The 14638-nt window shown below is 46.1% G+C and overlaps 1 protein-coding gene across 2 annotated transcripts; it reads left to right on the forward strand.

Annotated features, from left to right (window-relative positions):
- The first annotated feature begins 236 nt into the window (after window positions 1–236).
- On the forward strand, window positions 237–12944 carry zhx3b (zinc fingers and homeoboxes 3b). 2 transcript variants are annotated; one of them, XM_029435986.1, is made up of 7 exons: window positions 237–308; window positions 6538–7416; window positions 7522–7626; window positions 7718–9199; window positions 9653–10381; window positions 10955–11237; window positions 11833–12944. In XM_029435986.1, exons 2-7 carry the CDS (start codon window positions 6679–6681, stop codon window positions 11841–11843), a joined length of 3348 nt encoding a protein of 1115 aa, XP_029291846.1. In that variant the 5' UTR covers window positions 237–308; window positions 6538–6678; the 3' UTR covers window positions 11844–12944. The 2 variants fall into 2 exon arrangements, with proteins under 2 accessions (XP_029291846.1, XP_029291845.1); XM_029435985.1 differs by lacking the exon at window positions 237–308 and adding an exon at window positions 357–568.
- Window positions 12945–14638: the final 1694 nt, after the last annotated feature.

Raw genomic sequence — 14638 nt, forward strand, 5'->3', positions numbered from 1 at the left:
CAGTAGTTGTTTGGGTTGAAGTGTGATGAATGTGGGATAACTTTAGACACTGTTTGTAGCCTTTATCGCTTTAAGAGAGGTCACCTGGTAGAGAGACAGGTGTGCGAGTTGCTGTAACGTCACGTTAAACCGGGACAAGGGAAGCGTTTGTCGTTTTTCTAAAACTTGACCACGACCCCCACGTCGTGTTGGGTCAAAGTCAGGACGGGATGTCTGACTCACTTCTGCTCTCTGCACGGCGGAGCTCGAGCTCTCACGCCAACTCCACCGTCAGTGACGTCTGCGTCACGTGTCCGTCTCTTCCCTCGGTACGTCCGTCGTATTTTCCTCCCCTCCACTGCCTGCTTTAACACTGAGAGCCACTCGAAATAAACAGGCGTTGTAGGGACCGCTCTGGCTCCAGTGTCACGTTTATCACCAGCCTATGGACAGAGGGGGCTTACACCTATAAGTTGCCATCAGTGAAGCCCAAACATCCCGTCAGTTTCTGCCTCCACTGAGCCCATATCATTGTAAACTTTTTTTTTTTAAACCCTTCGCTGCATACACTGAGCTCCGACATAGCGAGGTGAGTGTGGTTTTCTAATACACATTTACACAAGTATTTCACCTTTACCAAACTTGTGCGATGCTATTATTGTGAAGCCTTACCTTTTGCGAGCTGCGCTTTGGCTCAGCATTGCTGGCCAGCTGCATGTCGCCTGCTTAAAATGGCGACAGCCAACGGGGGGAGAGAGAGTAGTTTTTTGGGCTGGGGGCTTGCCTTTTCCTCCACTCTGAATTGGTTGCAATGTTTAAAACCTATAATGCAGACAAGCCCATTAAGTTGGGGCTCACTCCGCCTAACTTGAGCGGAAGATGAACACGCATCATTTTCGGAAATGTTTGACGCTGCTGCGCTCAGGGACTAACGTTACAGTCAGCCACTTTGTGCTATCTAACTAAATACCGCTATTCGCTCACATTTTTACAAACATGTTTGTATTAGAAGCAATTAGATGTTGTCGCTTTATATTACGGTCGGACCTGTAATATTTCCCCTATTTTTACAGTCTGCTATGAATGAAGAAGTTAGAAATCACTTTGACCTCCTATCAATTATGACTAATAATTTTTTTAAAAAACTAAGAATTGCTTTTATGAAAATTGAGCAAGTGATTTTACTATGGTTTACCCACGAGCTTATCATTAGGCTTAAATCTATATTTGTTTTGTCAAATCAAATGTTAATAATTCACAGACTTTGGTTTAAAATCAAGTCTTACCCTCTTTTCATAAAGCGTTATTATAAGTATAGTATGGCAGTCAGTGAGTCTGCAAGCTGTTGCCTTGGTTATGTATCATGTCAGTGTTGTCATGAGTGTGACTCCAGGGATTAGAGCAAAGCTTTCCCAGACAGCTAGTTTGTGTCTGATGTCCACGTGAGTCCCAAGCATAGACAAGCAGCTTAATCCACCTATCTATTTACCTCCCACTGTGGTACACCCTTCACTGTTAGAACAGGCCGCTTTACATACTGTTATTGATCATTTAAAAACACACAGGTTCGGCTATGTGGGAGTTTTCTTTTTAAGGATATTCGAACTCAAGTTGTACAACCGTTTGTTGTTGTTGTTGTTATTATTATGATTGTTATTGTTATGCCCCATCTTTCTGTATTTCATAGTGGTTATGCTTGAGCTCAATGCCTGGACATCTCAATATGAAAAGTCTCACTCATAATCCCCCCCCCCCCCCCCCCCTTTTTCACCTTCTCCCTTTCTTTCCCTCAGTTTTAGGTTTGCAGCTGACTCGGGTTGAGATGTTTTCTATGAAAATTATTAATTATTACAACACTTACTGATATTGTATTTTGTCCTTGATTTCTTTTCTAATGACAACTTAATGAAACTGAGCAATTATTTGTGCGGGCCAGTCCTTCAGTAATGACTTTTCATCAGTGAGTTTCGTCTCCTCTCTGTGTTGACCTATGTAATGACAATTTACTTCCAGATTTCTACCAAGTATGACCACAAAAAAACAGTGTCATATGCGACTCAAGAGCCTTTTCACAGTCTTTGGGGGAGAGCAGTGCGATCCACTTGCACGTCCCACTTGCACTTGCACGTCCAGACAGAGCGAGCAGGTTTGGGTCAGCAGCAGTAGCAGCCTCTTGCTCTGCTTGGCTGGTTAACAGCTTGGGATGTCAGCCATTTTAGGTTGGACAGCACAGAGCATGGTGCTCCGCCATTTTTCTCTCCCTCCCCTCTCAACAACCCAGTTTTAACGCCTGCACTGGCAGTGGCCACAGCAATGCAGCCGTTTGCAACCCACGCAGCCATCCGCTCCCTGACCTGAGAGCAGCCCAAGTGGGACTCAGGAGAAGATGGACTGACACTGTAGGAACACAGTCATCAAGGTTTCCTAATTGTTGCCACTATTGTATTAAGACTGAAATGGTAGTGGAAAGAAGTTCAGACGCACAAAATGTGCAAGCGTTGAGAGTGGTGAGCCGTGTTTGTCAGCAGACGCACGAGTGAGTGAAACCCTGGAGATGATTGACAGGAGGAGGTTAGTTGGAGCCATGTCTGTTTTTAGGTGGGAGTAAATTCAGTAACTGGCAAGACGTGTGTGTTTTGGGAAAGAAGAAAACATGGCGATGGCTTTCTGTTTTGGTACAGAGAAGAAAAAAGCAAAGGTTTTGTAACAGAGACTCGTCCATGGTGAAGGGTTTTGGTGCAGACTTTATAATTAGCTTGGAGCTTACACTTGGGGATAGAGGTGGTCCCTCAGTCCTCTCTGAAAGAGATTTCCAGCCCTGTTTATGTGTCCATGCCTGTGTTGCCTACAGTGAATACAGGAGCCCTGCATGCCTCAGGCCATTGAGGCCAAACACAAGGGCCAGAGAGAGCGAGGGCAGTAGCCCAGGCAGATGTCTGGACCGGGACTCACGCACAGAGTTAAACAGGAAGAGACGCCATGAGCTTTGGCCAATAGCGTGCATAGGCGACGGCGACCACACCTAGCAGGGAGACATCAACACCGCCTGAGGTAGGCACTGAAATAGGAGCAGGGCAGGGACTCGCCAAATACCACTCACAGGGGTGTGTGGAACAAACAAGCCAGGGACTGGATGGCATAGGAGATGTGTGTGTGTGTGTGTGTGTGTGTAGATCTGAGTAACTAACTATGTGTGTGCGTGTAGATCTGAGTAACCATGTGTGTGCGTGTTTACTCACACGCATGTGCCTTACAGAAATTAGCTGGTGGAAGAGAGAGAGAGAGGGGGTAGGAGGTGGTTGCCATGGGGACAGTAACACACCAGTGGCGCTGCCGACCTGTCTCCCTGGGCCAAACTTGCTCTGAGAGGGAGGAGAAGAAGGAACGGAGGGAGGGAGGGAGGGAGGGAGAGGGTGCAGAGACGGTTGGAGAGGGAGGGGGAGTGAGGGTGAAGAGACGGGGGAAGAGGGAGAGGGAAAAAAGACTAGTGTGGAAGCAAGAAATGGAGCAAACAAGGAAGAGGCTGCCTGTGTTGTACACCTAGAGAGCATTTGTTACACGTGTATAGATATCAACATTACACCTGTATTTTAGGTGAGGAGAGGGGTAGCTGAGGTAGCATGCAGCTACGCTATGCGGCCAAGCTTAAGGATTTCTAGTGTTTGCTATTATTGGCCTGTACTCGGAGGATATAGACCAGGCCTAGACAAGAGTCAGTCAGTCAAGAACATTGTCCTCGTGTGTCACAGGGAGATATCTGACTTTCTCTCACAGGAAAAATGGCAGCCTCACTACCTCAGTAAACAAGCCTCACACACAGGCATGCAGGCAGCCACCCCCGCACGCCACATACACACACAAACGCGAGCACACATACTCCCCCCGCCCACCCCCACCTCCCTTCTCTGCACTCTCAATCACACAGGAAACCCACACATGCAAATGCTGACACGCATATAACAGACACATAATCACCACATGGTCAATGTATGCGTAGCTTTCAAATTAAAGTTACTGGGTGATGTGCTCATACCAGTGAGTCAACGGTACCCGTCTGAGCCTGGCATTGCTAAGACATGAGCTGCCCATGTTGACTCGCCGAGAAACGCTCGGCCTGCATTGTGCATTGTTTCAGTCCTCACCTGTGTCAGGCCTGCGGGTCTATGCTGGTTACTCGCCGTGCTGAGGCCCAACTTTCTGCAGATGTGTTCACGCAGTTGCAGTTTTCACATTTTCGCTACATGCCATCAGTGTGCGATGTGAACTTTGTTGCCATGGGTAGCGCTGCGTTTCGGTCTTACCGGCTGTCAATATGTGCACGATTTGTGATACTTTGTGACACCTTATGAGTCCACTATTTGTTTTCGTTGGAGTATTTATTTAACATGAGACACTGAAATGCATGAGTGTGCACATACAGACGCTGAAGCTGAACTTCAGGTTGTGTCCACTGGCTGAAGAGCTCGGGTTGGAACATTCCAGGCTTTGCAGTGCAGCGAGGAGGGAGGGAGGGAGGGAGGGACTGTATGATTGTAGTTTGGAGCAAGAAGGGGGCGTTGAAGAGCGGGGGTTAGCTGGGTAGGGTGGTGTTGGCTGGTTGGAGGGGGGTATCAGGGAGGAAAATTCCTCACTGAAACACCTCAGTGCTTCCTCCACGACAGTTAACACCCCTCCTTCCCTCGCCTCCTCACCCCAAACCGACTGCCCATCCCCCACGTCCTCTCCCGTTCGCCCTCCCTCTCCTCTCCTCTTGCTTGCCCACCCACACCCAACAGAACCACGTGATGGATGGCTGAGACTGCCCACCCATAAGGCTTTGTGTTGGTCAGGTGACCAGCCTGCCTTGGCAGAGCGGTGCCCCCTGATGCAGAACTGAATGGCAGGGGAGTAGGAGGGGTGCACAGCAGCCCAAGCTAAGGGCAGTTACTCTCTCTGGGGGGTGCACAGGGGAACAAGGGGCATCACGTTCCCTCCACAGTAGCAAACTTAATTTGCCTGTTAACCCCTCACACTCAGATCCAAAAAGTCAAACTAAGGCAAAGATAACCAATTTGATATTAGTCCAATTAAGTTTTCAGCACATGCTTGACAAAGTATCTCATTATTGGTTGACTTCATGTTAGTATGTGGACTGCAGATAAACTGCACATGAAGTTACTAAAAGTCTTCCATTGACTGGAAGTGAGGTTGTAGAAATTATACCGTCTCTCATTTAGTGTGTGAAAGGGCAGCCGTCACACCCCAGTCCTTTGAGGGTTAACTGGGCTCTGAGCTTGTGTGAGTGAGTGTGTGTGTGTGAGTGAGTGTGTGTGTGTGTGTGAGAGAGAGAGACTGAACAAGTTATATTTGATTGGTGGCTGGTTGATTAGATGATGGCACTGACTTGGAGTCTGCTGCTTACCTGATGGTGAGATGCTGGTGCTGCAGCATCATTGTGCATGAAGAGGTTATGCTTAGTCTGAAACAAGTCCCTGACAAGTTTAACATTTGCATGGGACTGCTCTGTTTGTGCATCGGAAGGGCAATATTATTTTAGATTTGGGCTGCCTACCAGAAAAGCTGCATTTGGTTTGGATTTGTTAGTGAAGAATCTTTGCATGGGGAGAGGCTGTACTGGCTTTAGTGTTGAACATTTGTGAGCTTTTGCTGCTCTGTGCGTGAGGTGTCATGTCGGTGCAGAGTGATTGGGAGAGTAATTGCCCAAGAGCTGTCCTCCAATACTGCATCACTACCTCTCTGTCAGAGGCAGGGCAACACTCCTCCACAGGAAGTTTCGCCATTTTGTATGGGGACAAAGGATCTTGAGGTGATGTGAACATTTTTGAAGATTCATATTCTTATGCAGGTCTGTGAGTTTCAATATGTACTGTCTGCGCTAGTGTTGGGGCGAGAACGCCGTTTTCCCAATAACTATATGCGGAAGCAGCCAGTTGCACAATTATCGAGTCGAACTTATCTTAAGCAACACATTCACAAGTGAGCATTTCTGTAGCAATCTTTATAAAAGGTGCTCAGTGACGCTACAGAGGCTCTGGATTAAAAAAGAAAAAGAAAATACAGAATGTGCTCTCTCTATGGGGGTGTGTCTGATCGAGGGGAAGTGAGACAGAGTTGTGTGGGGGAGGGGAAAGAAGGGGGTAGGACAGGAGCGCTCCCAAAAAGCCTTTAGTAAAGGAGCATACTGAGCTTGTTTGAATGCCCTCATAAAAGAGATAGCCTTGAGTGTCAAGGGACACGGGAGTTGAGTAAAAGACTTTTTTTTTAAATGAAAGATTGTGGAGAAAAGAAGTGAAGGCCTCAGCCAAATCTTTTCACAATGTCTTATTATTACCTGTGCTGTTGATATTATACCTGGAAACATCCAGCCGTACATGATTTTCTGCCAGCTGAGAGAACTGACTTGCATTGAGTAGCGTAAGACATCCCATCTTATTTCTTCTCCTCGCAGTCTGTTCTCCCTCTCTCACTTCTTCCCTCGTTTTTCATTTTTACTTGAAACTTCTTTTGTACCACAAACCCAACCATGACTTGAACTAAAATACTGTCTCTTGTCTCCAGGTTACTACTACAAGTGGACCTATGAACATGTCCCGCTGTCCTCCTTCCCCCATGCCTGGTCTATAGTCAACCAGAAACGACCCATATACTCACTCACACCACATTCACAGCCATTTGAAGAACCCACCCTGTGGTCACACCATGGCCAGCAAGAGGAAGTCTACTATTCCTTGTATGATACCCAGCAAGATCATACGGCCAATAGATGAGGTTGAACAGGACTCTCCAGTCCCTCTCCGTCAATCCAGGATTTCTGGAGGGGGCAGACATAGCCCACTGGACCCAGGAGAGTCTTCCAAACTAGAGGCGGGGGACGCTGTCAAAGATGGTGCTGGCACTTACACCTGTAAGCCTTGTAATTTTGAAACCCATGACCTTAACTTGTTCTTGGATCATGTGTACTCTGGGCACCTAGACTTCCGTGCGGACCCCAGCTTTTTTTGCGTGAGCTGCGGAGTTTCAGCACCCAAGTTTGAGGGGCTGGCCCTGCATAATGCCAGGGTTCACCCCAGCACATTGAACACGACTCTGCAGCTGAGGAAGAAAGACAGGAGAGTAGTGGTGGAGCAGACTCTGTTGACTGGGGCAGAGACGGGGAAGGATAGCGAGATCTCTATCACCAAAACCCCGATTATGAGGATGCTGAAGGGCAAATCGGAGTCTAAACGGATAGTGGTGTCTCACCCAGTCTCCGACGAACATTCCTCAGACTCTATCTCCGCGTCCAGAGAGACTGAGAGAAAAGAAGCTGCTGCAGTGACAGTCACCCATGTTCCAACGATTGTCCACAATGGAACGACCAAGGTCACTCTGCCCTCAGCAATCCAGATAGTCAACGGCTCTGGAGCATTACCAATGCTCAAGACTCCCATCACACAGGTAGGTGGCAGTTTGGCTGTTTTTGAAAGAGTTGGTTTAGATTTAATTTAGATTAGTTATTAAGATTATTTTAATCGGATTCCTTTTAAATCTTGTTCCTAATAGGTGGTCTCAATGGTTCAAAACAGAAACTTTCATCAATCCACACCAATCACAGCCTCCTCAAATATTTCCTCTGCTTCGTATTCGACCTCCAAAAATCTCCCCAAGGTAATTGTTTTGATACATTTTTGATGAAGTTAATTAGAGATCAAATAAAGTAATAATCTCCTGCTCTTGATTCTACATGTTCCCCTCCCAGGTGATGATTCCTCTGAGCAGCATCCCTACCTACAGTGCCTCCATGGACTCCTCTTCCTTCTTAAAGACCTCCTTCAGTAAGTTCCCATACCCCACAAAGGCGGAGCTCTGCTACCTGACTGTGGTCACAAAGTTCCCTGAAGAGCAGATCAAGATCTGGTTCACGGCCCAGAGACTCAAACAAGGCATCAGCTGGTCTCCTGAGGAGATCGAGGAGGCCAGGAGGAAGATGTTCAACACCATCATCCAGACTGCACCTTCCAGCTCGCAGCAGCATAGTCACCATGGCACAGCCCAACACACAATCACAGTTCTGCCTGCCTCGCTGGGGGCTACTGGGATCCCTCACATCCTGCAGGGCTCTCTCGTCAACCAAGGAGGGGTAATCGTCACGCAGCCTGTAATGGCAAACGGTATCCAGGTTAGCAGTGCTCCTGTGGCGCTGGCTGTCACACCGAAGCCCCAGGCAGCAGCCCGCCCCATGATGCAGGCTCGACCTGCTGCCGCCCTGGTGGCGGACAAGGGCATCAACATGGTGGTAGGGATGGTGGGCAGCAGTAACACTGGGAGCAACATCAGCAGCAATAGTAGTAGGAGTGGGAGAGGGGGCATGAGCAGTATTATTACTAGCAGTCAAGCTTGTGTCATCAACCTCAGTCTAGGAAGCAGTAGTCTTAGTAATGCTAAGGTTAGCAGTGTCAATGGTAAACAAAGCAGTGCTAATGTAAACTACAATAACAAGAGCAATAGTAATGTCACCAGCTTTGTAAAAACTAAGAACATTGAATTCAGCAAAGCCAGCAACACCAGCATTGTGAAGAGTGACAACAAAGTTACCACAGAAAGCAGCAAAACGGGCAGTGACAGACAGAAGAGCAAAGATAGCAACGGTAGCAGTAAACAAAATGACACAACTAGCACAAGCACAGATGATGTGGACCCTGTCAACAGTGACTCTCCAACCATCAAAATGGAAGAGGCGTCTTCCCCTGTCTCTAAGTGTCCTTCCCCCTCTCCTGGATCTCGGATGCCTGTAAACGCATTCCTGGACCCCAGCTTTTATAAGGGCAAGAAGTCCCAGGAGCAGCTCAACACTCTGAAGGACAGTTTTCAGGTCAGCCAGTTTCCAGACCAAGAGGAGGTGGACCGTCTCATTGCTCTGACTGGGCTCACAGTACGTGAGGTCCGCAAGTGGTTCAGTGACCGGCGCTACCACTTCCGCAACCTCAAAGGTTCACGCTCCAGCACAGGTGGACAGAGTAAGTCTGGCACTGCAGCGGGAGCAGGGGGCAGCGCCAACCCTGTCGATCTATCTGATAGTAGCAGCAATTCCGGTGCAAAAACTCCCCTGCACAGCTCTGCACCCCTAAGCCCATCTGCGTCACAGACTCCCACCTCTCCCACCACACCTTCCCGCCGACTCCCCAGACCTCCTTCTCCGGATTTCACTGCCATCCGCTACAAGGAGCGAGAACCTCATCAGGTGAGACTCTGCCTCTTGGTGTGTAATAAATTAATAGAATAATGTTGGCGAGGAGTGAGGTTACTGTACCGCTATGCCCGCTCCTCATCTCTGTTTGAGGCTTGCAGCTCAAAGCTACATTAGCCGCTACTAGCATCGCAAACAGTCGAGTCTATATAAAATATACGTCCTTGGCTCTGCTGTATCGATTTTTATGTTAAAAAAACAAAACTCTCAATCATGAGTCAAACAATAAATCAGTGGTGTACTCTTCAAATAACTGTTTATTTTATAAAAGGCCTGACAATAGTAAAACAAAAGGCCTCTATTCAAATGTCTTTGAAAATCATCACCAGAGAATTTAGCATTTTTGATCGGTGATTGAAAATGTAAATTGTTGCTGAGTAATCTTCTTGTTGACTCTACTCAGTTCTTCCAGAGTTTTGAACTTGTGCATTCCTGTATTATGTTTAGCTAAAGGCTCTAGAGGCCAGTTTTGGCCAGGACCCTGACCCAGCAGGAGAGGAAGTGGACCGATTGCGATCTGAGACCAAGATGACCAGGAGGGAGATTCACGGTTGGTTCGCTGACAGGAGGAAGAGAATGGCAGCTGAGAAAAAGAAAGAGGAGGCGGAGCAGGCGATAAGAGACGAGGAGGAGGGGATGGAAGTTGATGGGGAGGAGAGACGGAAAGAGGACTGTTCAGGAGAACTGAAAGTCAACCCTATTAAAATAAATCTGAAGATGCTGAAGGTGACTGAAGCCAATGGCAAATCAGAGGGTGAAGGGTTGGATAGCCCGCTTCAGTCCAGCAGCACACCTGCATCCTCCCCAGGCCCCACTCCATCCTCCACCCCCAAACCACCCCAATCCTCCACCCCAACACCAAAACCATCCAACTCTCCCAAACCCATAGCCATGCGAGGTAAGAAGACAGCGGACCAGCTGCAACTGCTCAAACTAGTCTACGCACGTACCCAGTGGCCCAGCGCTACTCAGTATGATGAACTGATCTCAAGCAGTGGACTGCCCCGACCTGAGGTAGTGCGCTGGTTTGGGGACTGCCGTTACGTACAGAAGAACGGCCAGTTGAAGTGGCTGGAGGCTTACCAGACCACGGCTCTGGAAGAGGACCTCCAGAAGGGGAACACGCAGATCCTCCAGGACCACCACGACGCCCACGGCAGCGTGGAGGAGTCACAGGTATTGACAATTACACATTTACAACAACTGCAACCTGAGAAGAAGACTATAAATCTTTGCTGTTATGATCAAATATATTTTCAGTCTGAACACATTTAATTTGAGAAAACATACTTGTATCCTAGGAAACGAGTTGCTGAAGAAAGTCTCTCTTGTTGACAATGTACTTTTGTTTTCGGCTTTAAAAATGGCACAATAGTTTGTAATCATCTAATGTGTGAGGGGATATTTTGGGGCTTACATGCAAATGACTGTGATAGAAAGACATGCGTGTGCATCAGTGGCAGCAGCATGTTCCATAATTCAGCCCAGTAAATCATTTAATCACATCTTAAAAAAACAAACACCATAAAGCTTTGTGATTGTGATTGTAACACCGTGTTTTTAGTATTTACTATCATCTTTTAATTGTCACTTGTGGTCACAGCCGATGCTCTTCATAAAAAGTTACATAGACTCCCTTTTTAATGAGGTTTTTATAATCGGTGATCAAAATGGAACAGGCCAAACCTCTGCAACGCCTGCTCTGTAATGTGGAGCTGTGTGCTAACACAGATTATTCTTAATGCATAGTTGCAGGACCTGGCGCAGGCTAGTGGTTTAACAGCGGACCTGGTGCGACATTGGTTCTCCACCAAGGCGTCTTTGCCTCTGTTGGAACAAACTGCTGCTGCTCTTGAGACTGAACCAAGACCAGTTGTACCAGACGCAGCAGCTGAGCAGCGAACAACAGGATCCTCCCCCCTGGAGCCGCAGCCAGGAGGAGGGACAGAGGAGAAAATGGAGCAGTCGGTGTGTGGTGTCGCAACAGAAACGGAGGAGGCCAACACTGACGAGACTGTGAATCCTACTAAAGGTAGTCTTCATGTCCGGAGCAGTGTGATGCATACAGTGATAAAGTCCTTAAGATTGACCAAGCGGGGTATAAGATATTGTAACTAACAATTATTTTCATTATTGATTTAATCTGCCAATTAATTTCTTGGTTAATCTATTAAATGTTAAAAGAAACAGTCCACAACCTCAAAATATTCAATTTATTATTTATTTATTTCTTATTTATATATGAGAAAGAAAAGCAGCAAATTGTCATATTTGGGAAACTGGAACTGGAAAATCTTTTGCTTAAAAATTACAAACAATTTAATCAATTTATCGGAAAAGTTTCAGACTTTTCAGGTTTTTCTTTTATCAACCAATCGTCGATGAAGTAAAATAAATATGGTAACTATTTAGGCTTTACTATGAGTTGTTCAGAATTAAGTAGGTTGTTGAAAGGTGATAAATAGAAATGAATCATAACCATAACATGGGTAATTGTCTCTCAGGTGAGACATGAAAACACGAAATGTTTACCATTATGAGTAATGAGGCATGCTGTGACAGGCATGTGGTGTCTGCCACCAGTACACAGTACAGTGTATAATTAATATTTATTTTTATCACTACAGGAACAGATTGAAGGCCTTTTTTTTTCCTGAGGATGGAGTTCACAACGCAGGCGGTCTTTGTGTCTGTAGTCTGAGCAAAAGACGGCAGATGCGTTTGTAACAGGATCACTGGATGGAAATGGACCTTGAAACCATCCTCACTCATCCCTCTCTCTCACACCCCTAGAGGTAGGCATGACCTCCCCCACTACGTGAGATGGACACTCAAGCCACTAACCAACTCCCCCTATCCACCCACTCCCTGCCCTCCCGTTGAGTCGACCCCTCCGCTACACAGACCTTCTCCAGTATCCTCCCGTCCGCCATTTTCCCCTCAGAAGGAAGTTCCAGTAGAGACTGAAGTGCAGGAGTGGATGTGGTGGAAGGAGGGGCCGGGCCGACAGCGCTTCTCTACCGCGTTTGTTCTGCCTGCCTGCTGTGATGGGAGAAAGGAAGGAAAAAGGGGTAGATTTGGCGGGCGAAGTCTGGTGGGACCTCAGCAGATGTTGATCACGGGTGGGGGTTGGGTTTTTGGACACAGTTATCGACCAAATCAACCCCCAGACGAGGATTTACGGAGTGTTGACAGCCTGTTCATAGTTTGTTTTGGGGTACGAAAAACTGCACAGCTCTTTGCTACAGGGTGCTTGCCTTAAAGGCCTTTTTCCATTGTGCCATCTTCATACTCACTTTTTCCACCAACTTGCACTCATACACTTTGTCTTTATGCTTGCAGCTTACTTTAAATGTGCTAGCTAGGCTGTTCATAGTGTCTTATGTGGAACACAGCACTGATGTTCATTTGATCGTATGTGTTTTTTGTTTCTGGACATCTCTTTGTATTCATTTTACATTTCTAGGACGTCGTCGGGAATTCCGTCATCCAAAGAGGGCAAGCACCCTGTTGTTTAAATGAAAAAAGCGACACAATAAAGTAGACTGGACTCTGGTTTGTGTTGTAGCATCAAGTGCTCCTTTACGTCACTGACATGTACGAACATTTGTTTTTATGGAGCTTTCCTATGAATAACTTTGACTGTAAAAGAACTGTGAACTTCTACCAGAGTTCCATACTTAGGCTTGATGTTTAATTTTTACAGATGGTATTTGCAGAATAAACAGAATGTAATTAATGTGTGGCTTCAATAGTCTTCATGTTGTACAATAATAGGGGGGGGGGTGGTGGTACTAAAAATATCATCACTTCTGCCTGAACTTGACTATAAACAAAATAATGCTTTAGTTATGCAGGAGCCAACTAGCCTCTTGTTTGGGGCTGCTACTAACAATTGTTTATTAGACTTTCCCTGATACTTTATTGCCTCGCAACAGTGTCGGTAATTTAGCCTATGAAATACCAGCAAATCCTCACAATTAAGAATCTGCATGAAAAATGACAGATTGATTTTTCTTCTAATCTTCTCAGCGCTGCAAGTTTAGTCAGCCTGCTCTCAGGCAGGTGTTGACTCATCTAAGACCGAAACCTTCAGTACTCTTCCTGTGGTGCGGTGCAGTATTTGAAGCTGAAGAAACCAATTCTCCCTGTTGCATTTAGTAAACATTTAACTGGAAAAATGAAATGAAAATAAGACAAAGTAGTAAGTATTTTATTTACTTTTCAGGCTTGAATATGTTTCATATGAAAGGCAAAATTAAAATGAATACTTTTCCTCTCCATAGTTTAGGCACATTACAGAAAGGCGATTGTAAATGAGACCTTCGGTAACAAAAACAGACATGATTGGGGAAATAAAAAAAGCGAAAACAAATGTCGCTAACGGGCTCTGCACACACACACACACACACAGTTGGTCTAGTTGATCTAGACTGCTTAACAGGTTGGTGGGAGTTTAACATTGTCCTGTCATAACCAGTACAACAAACTGAACATTAAGAGTCACATGTTCAGGTCTGATCAGTCAAAATAAGTGACAGCACCAGCGTGGGTGTATCGTGACTGTGCAGGTGCTTTAAGCACGAAGCCCAGCGTGGGGTGAATGATGTGGCTGTGATGTGTACACAGACATTAGCAGACAGGTCTGCACTAGGAGTAATGCAGCATTGGAGGGAGAGCTCTCCACAAAGACTATTCAACCACGGGAGGATTCAAACAAAAGTGTTAAATGGTGTCGCTTTGGAATTAATATTAGGTTGCAAACAAGATGCTAAAAAAATGTAGTTGAGACCTCAAGTATTCACTTCTGTCCCTGCTTTTATCTAAACTTAAATCATACCATATGGCTTAGGTGTGTCTCAGTGTGTAACACTGACTGAGAATACTGAGTTTACATCATATAGTCATCACATACAAGCAGAGAAAACACTGTTTCTGATACGAACCTGGAAAGATAACACCATTGGTTATATACGAGCTCCGTCTGGGCTCACTGAAGGCCCAGGCACCTTTGTCATCCATCAGACACAGAAACACAGAGACCACTATGTCTGAAGCTTGGACTCTGCCTGCTCCTCCCAAAGACGCTCTCACGCCACAAATGCAGGAAAAGAGAAGCACCTGCACCTTTACCTCAAGAGGAGTCTTAATTAGCAAGTTGGACAAACATTTATGAGTAGAAGTCGGAGTGAGAAAATGTAAAGTTGGGAATGATGAATTGCGACATGTAGCATTTGACATTCACTTTGAGCCGTCAGCCAGTTGTATACACATTAAGTCTGCAATTTTGCACATTTCATCACAAATAAATTCATGGGCAGTGGCAATTTAACTGTATATCATGGCAGAGTAACAAAAAAAATTAAAAAGAAATCCTCACAGATTTCTGGGCAGCAGTTTGGTGCTGTGACAAAACTCCCCCAGTCCCAGAAC

Source organism: Cottoperca gobio, chromosome 7 (genome assembly GCF_900634415.1).
Source record: "Cottoperca gobio chromosome 7, fCotGob3.1, whole genome shotgun sequence".
NCBI lineage: Eukaryota > Metazoa > Chordata > Actinopteri > Perciformes > Bovichtidae > Cottoperca > Cottoperca gobio.

Coding starts and splice junctions, on each gene's coding strand:
- zhx3b (XM_029435986.1), top strand. CDS start 6,679: ATGGCCAGCAAGAGGAAGTCTACTATTCCTTGTATGATACCCAGCAAG. Junction 7,417..7,521: donor TCAAGACTCCCATCACACAG/GTAGGTGGCAGT, acceptor TGTTCCTAATAG/GTGGTCTCAATGGTTCAAAA. Junction 9,200..9,652: donor AGGAGCGAGAACCTCATCAG/GTGAGACTCTGC, acceptor TATTATGTTTAG/CTAAAGGCTCTAGAGGCCAG.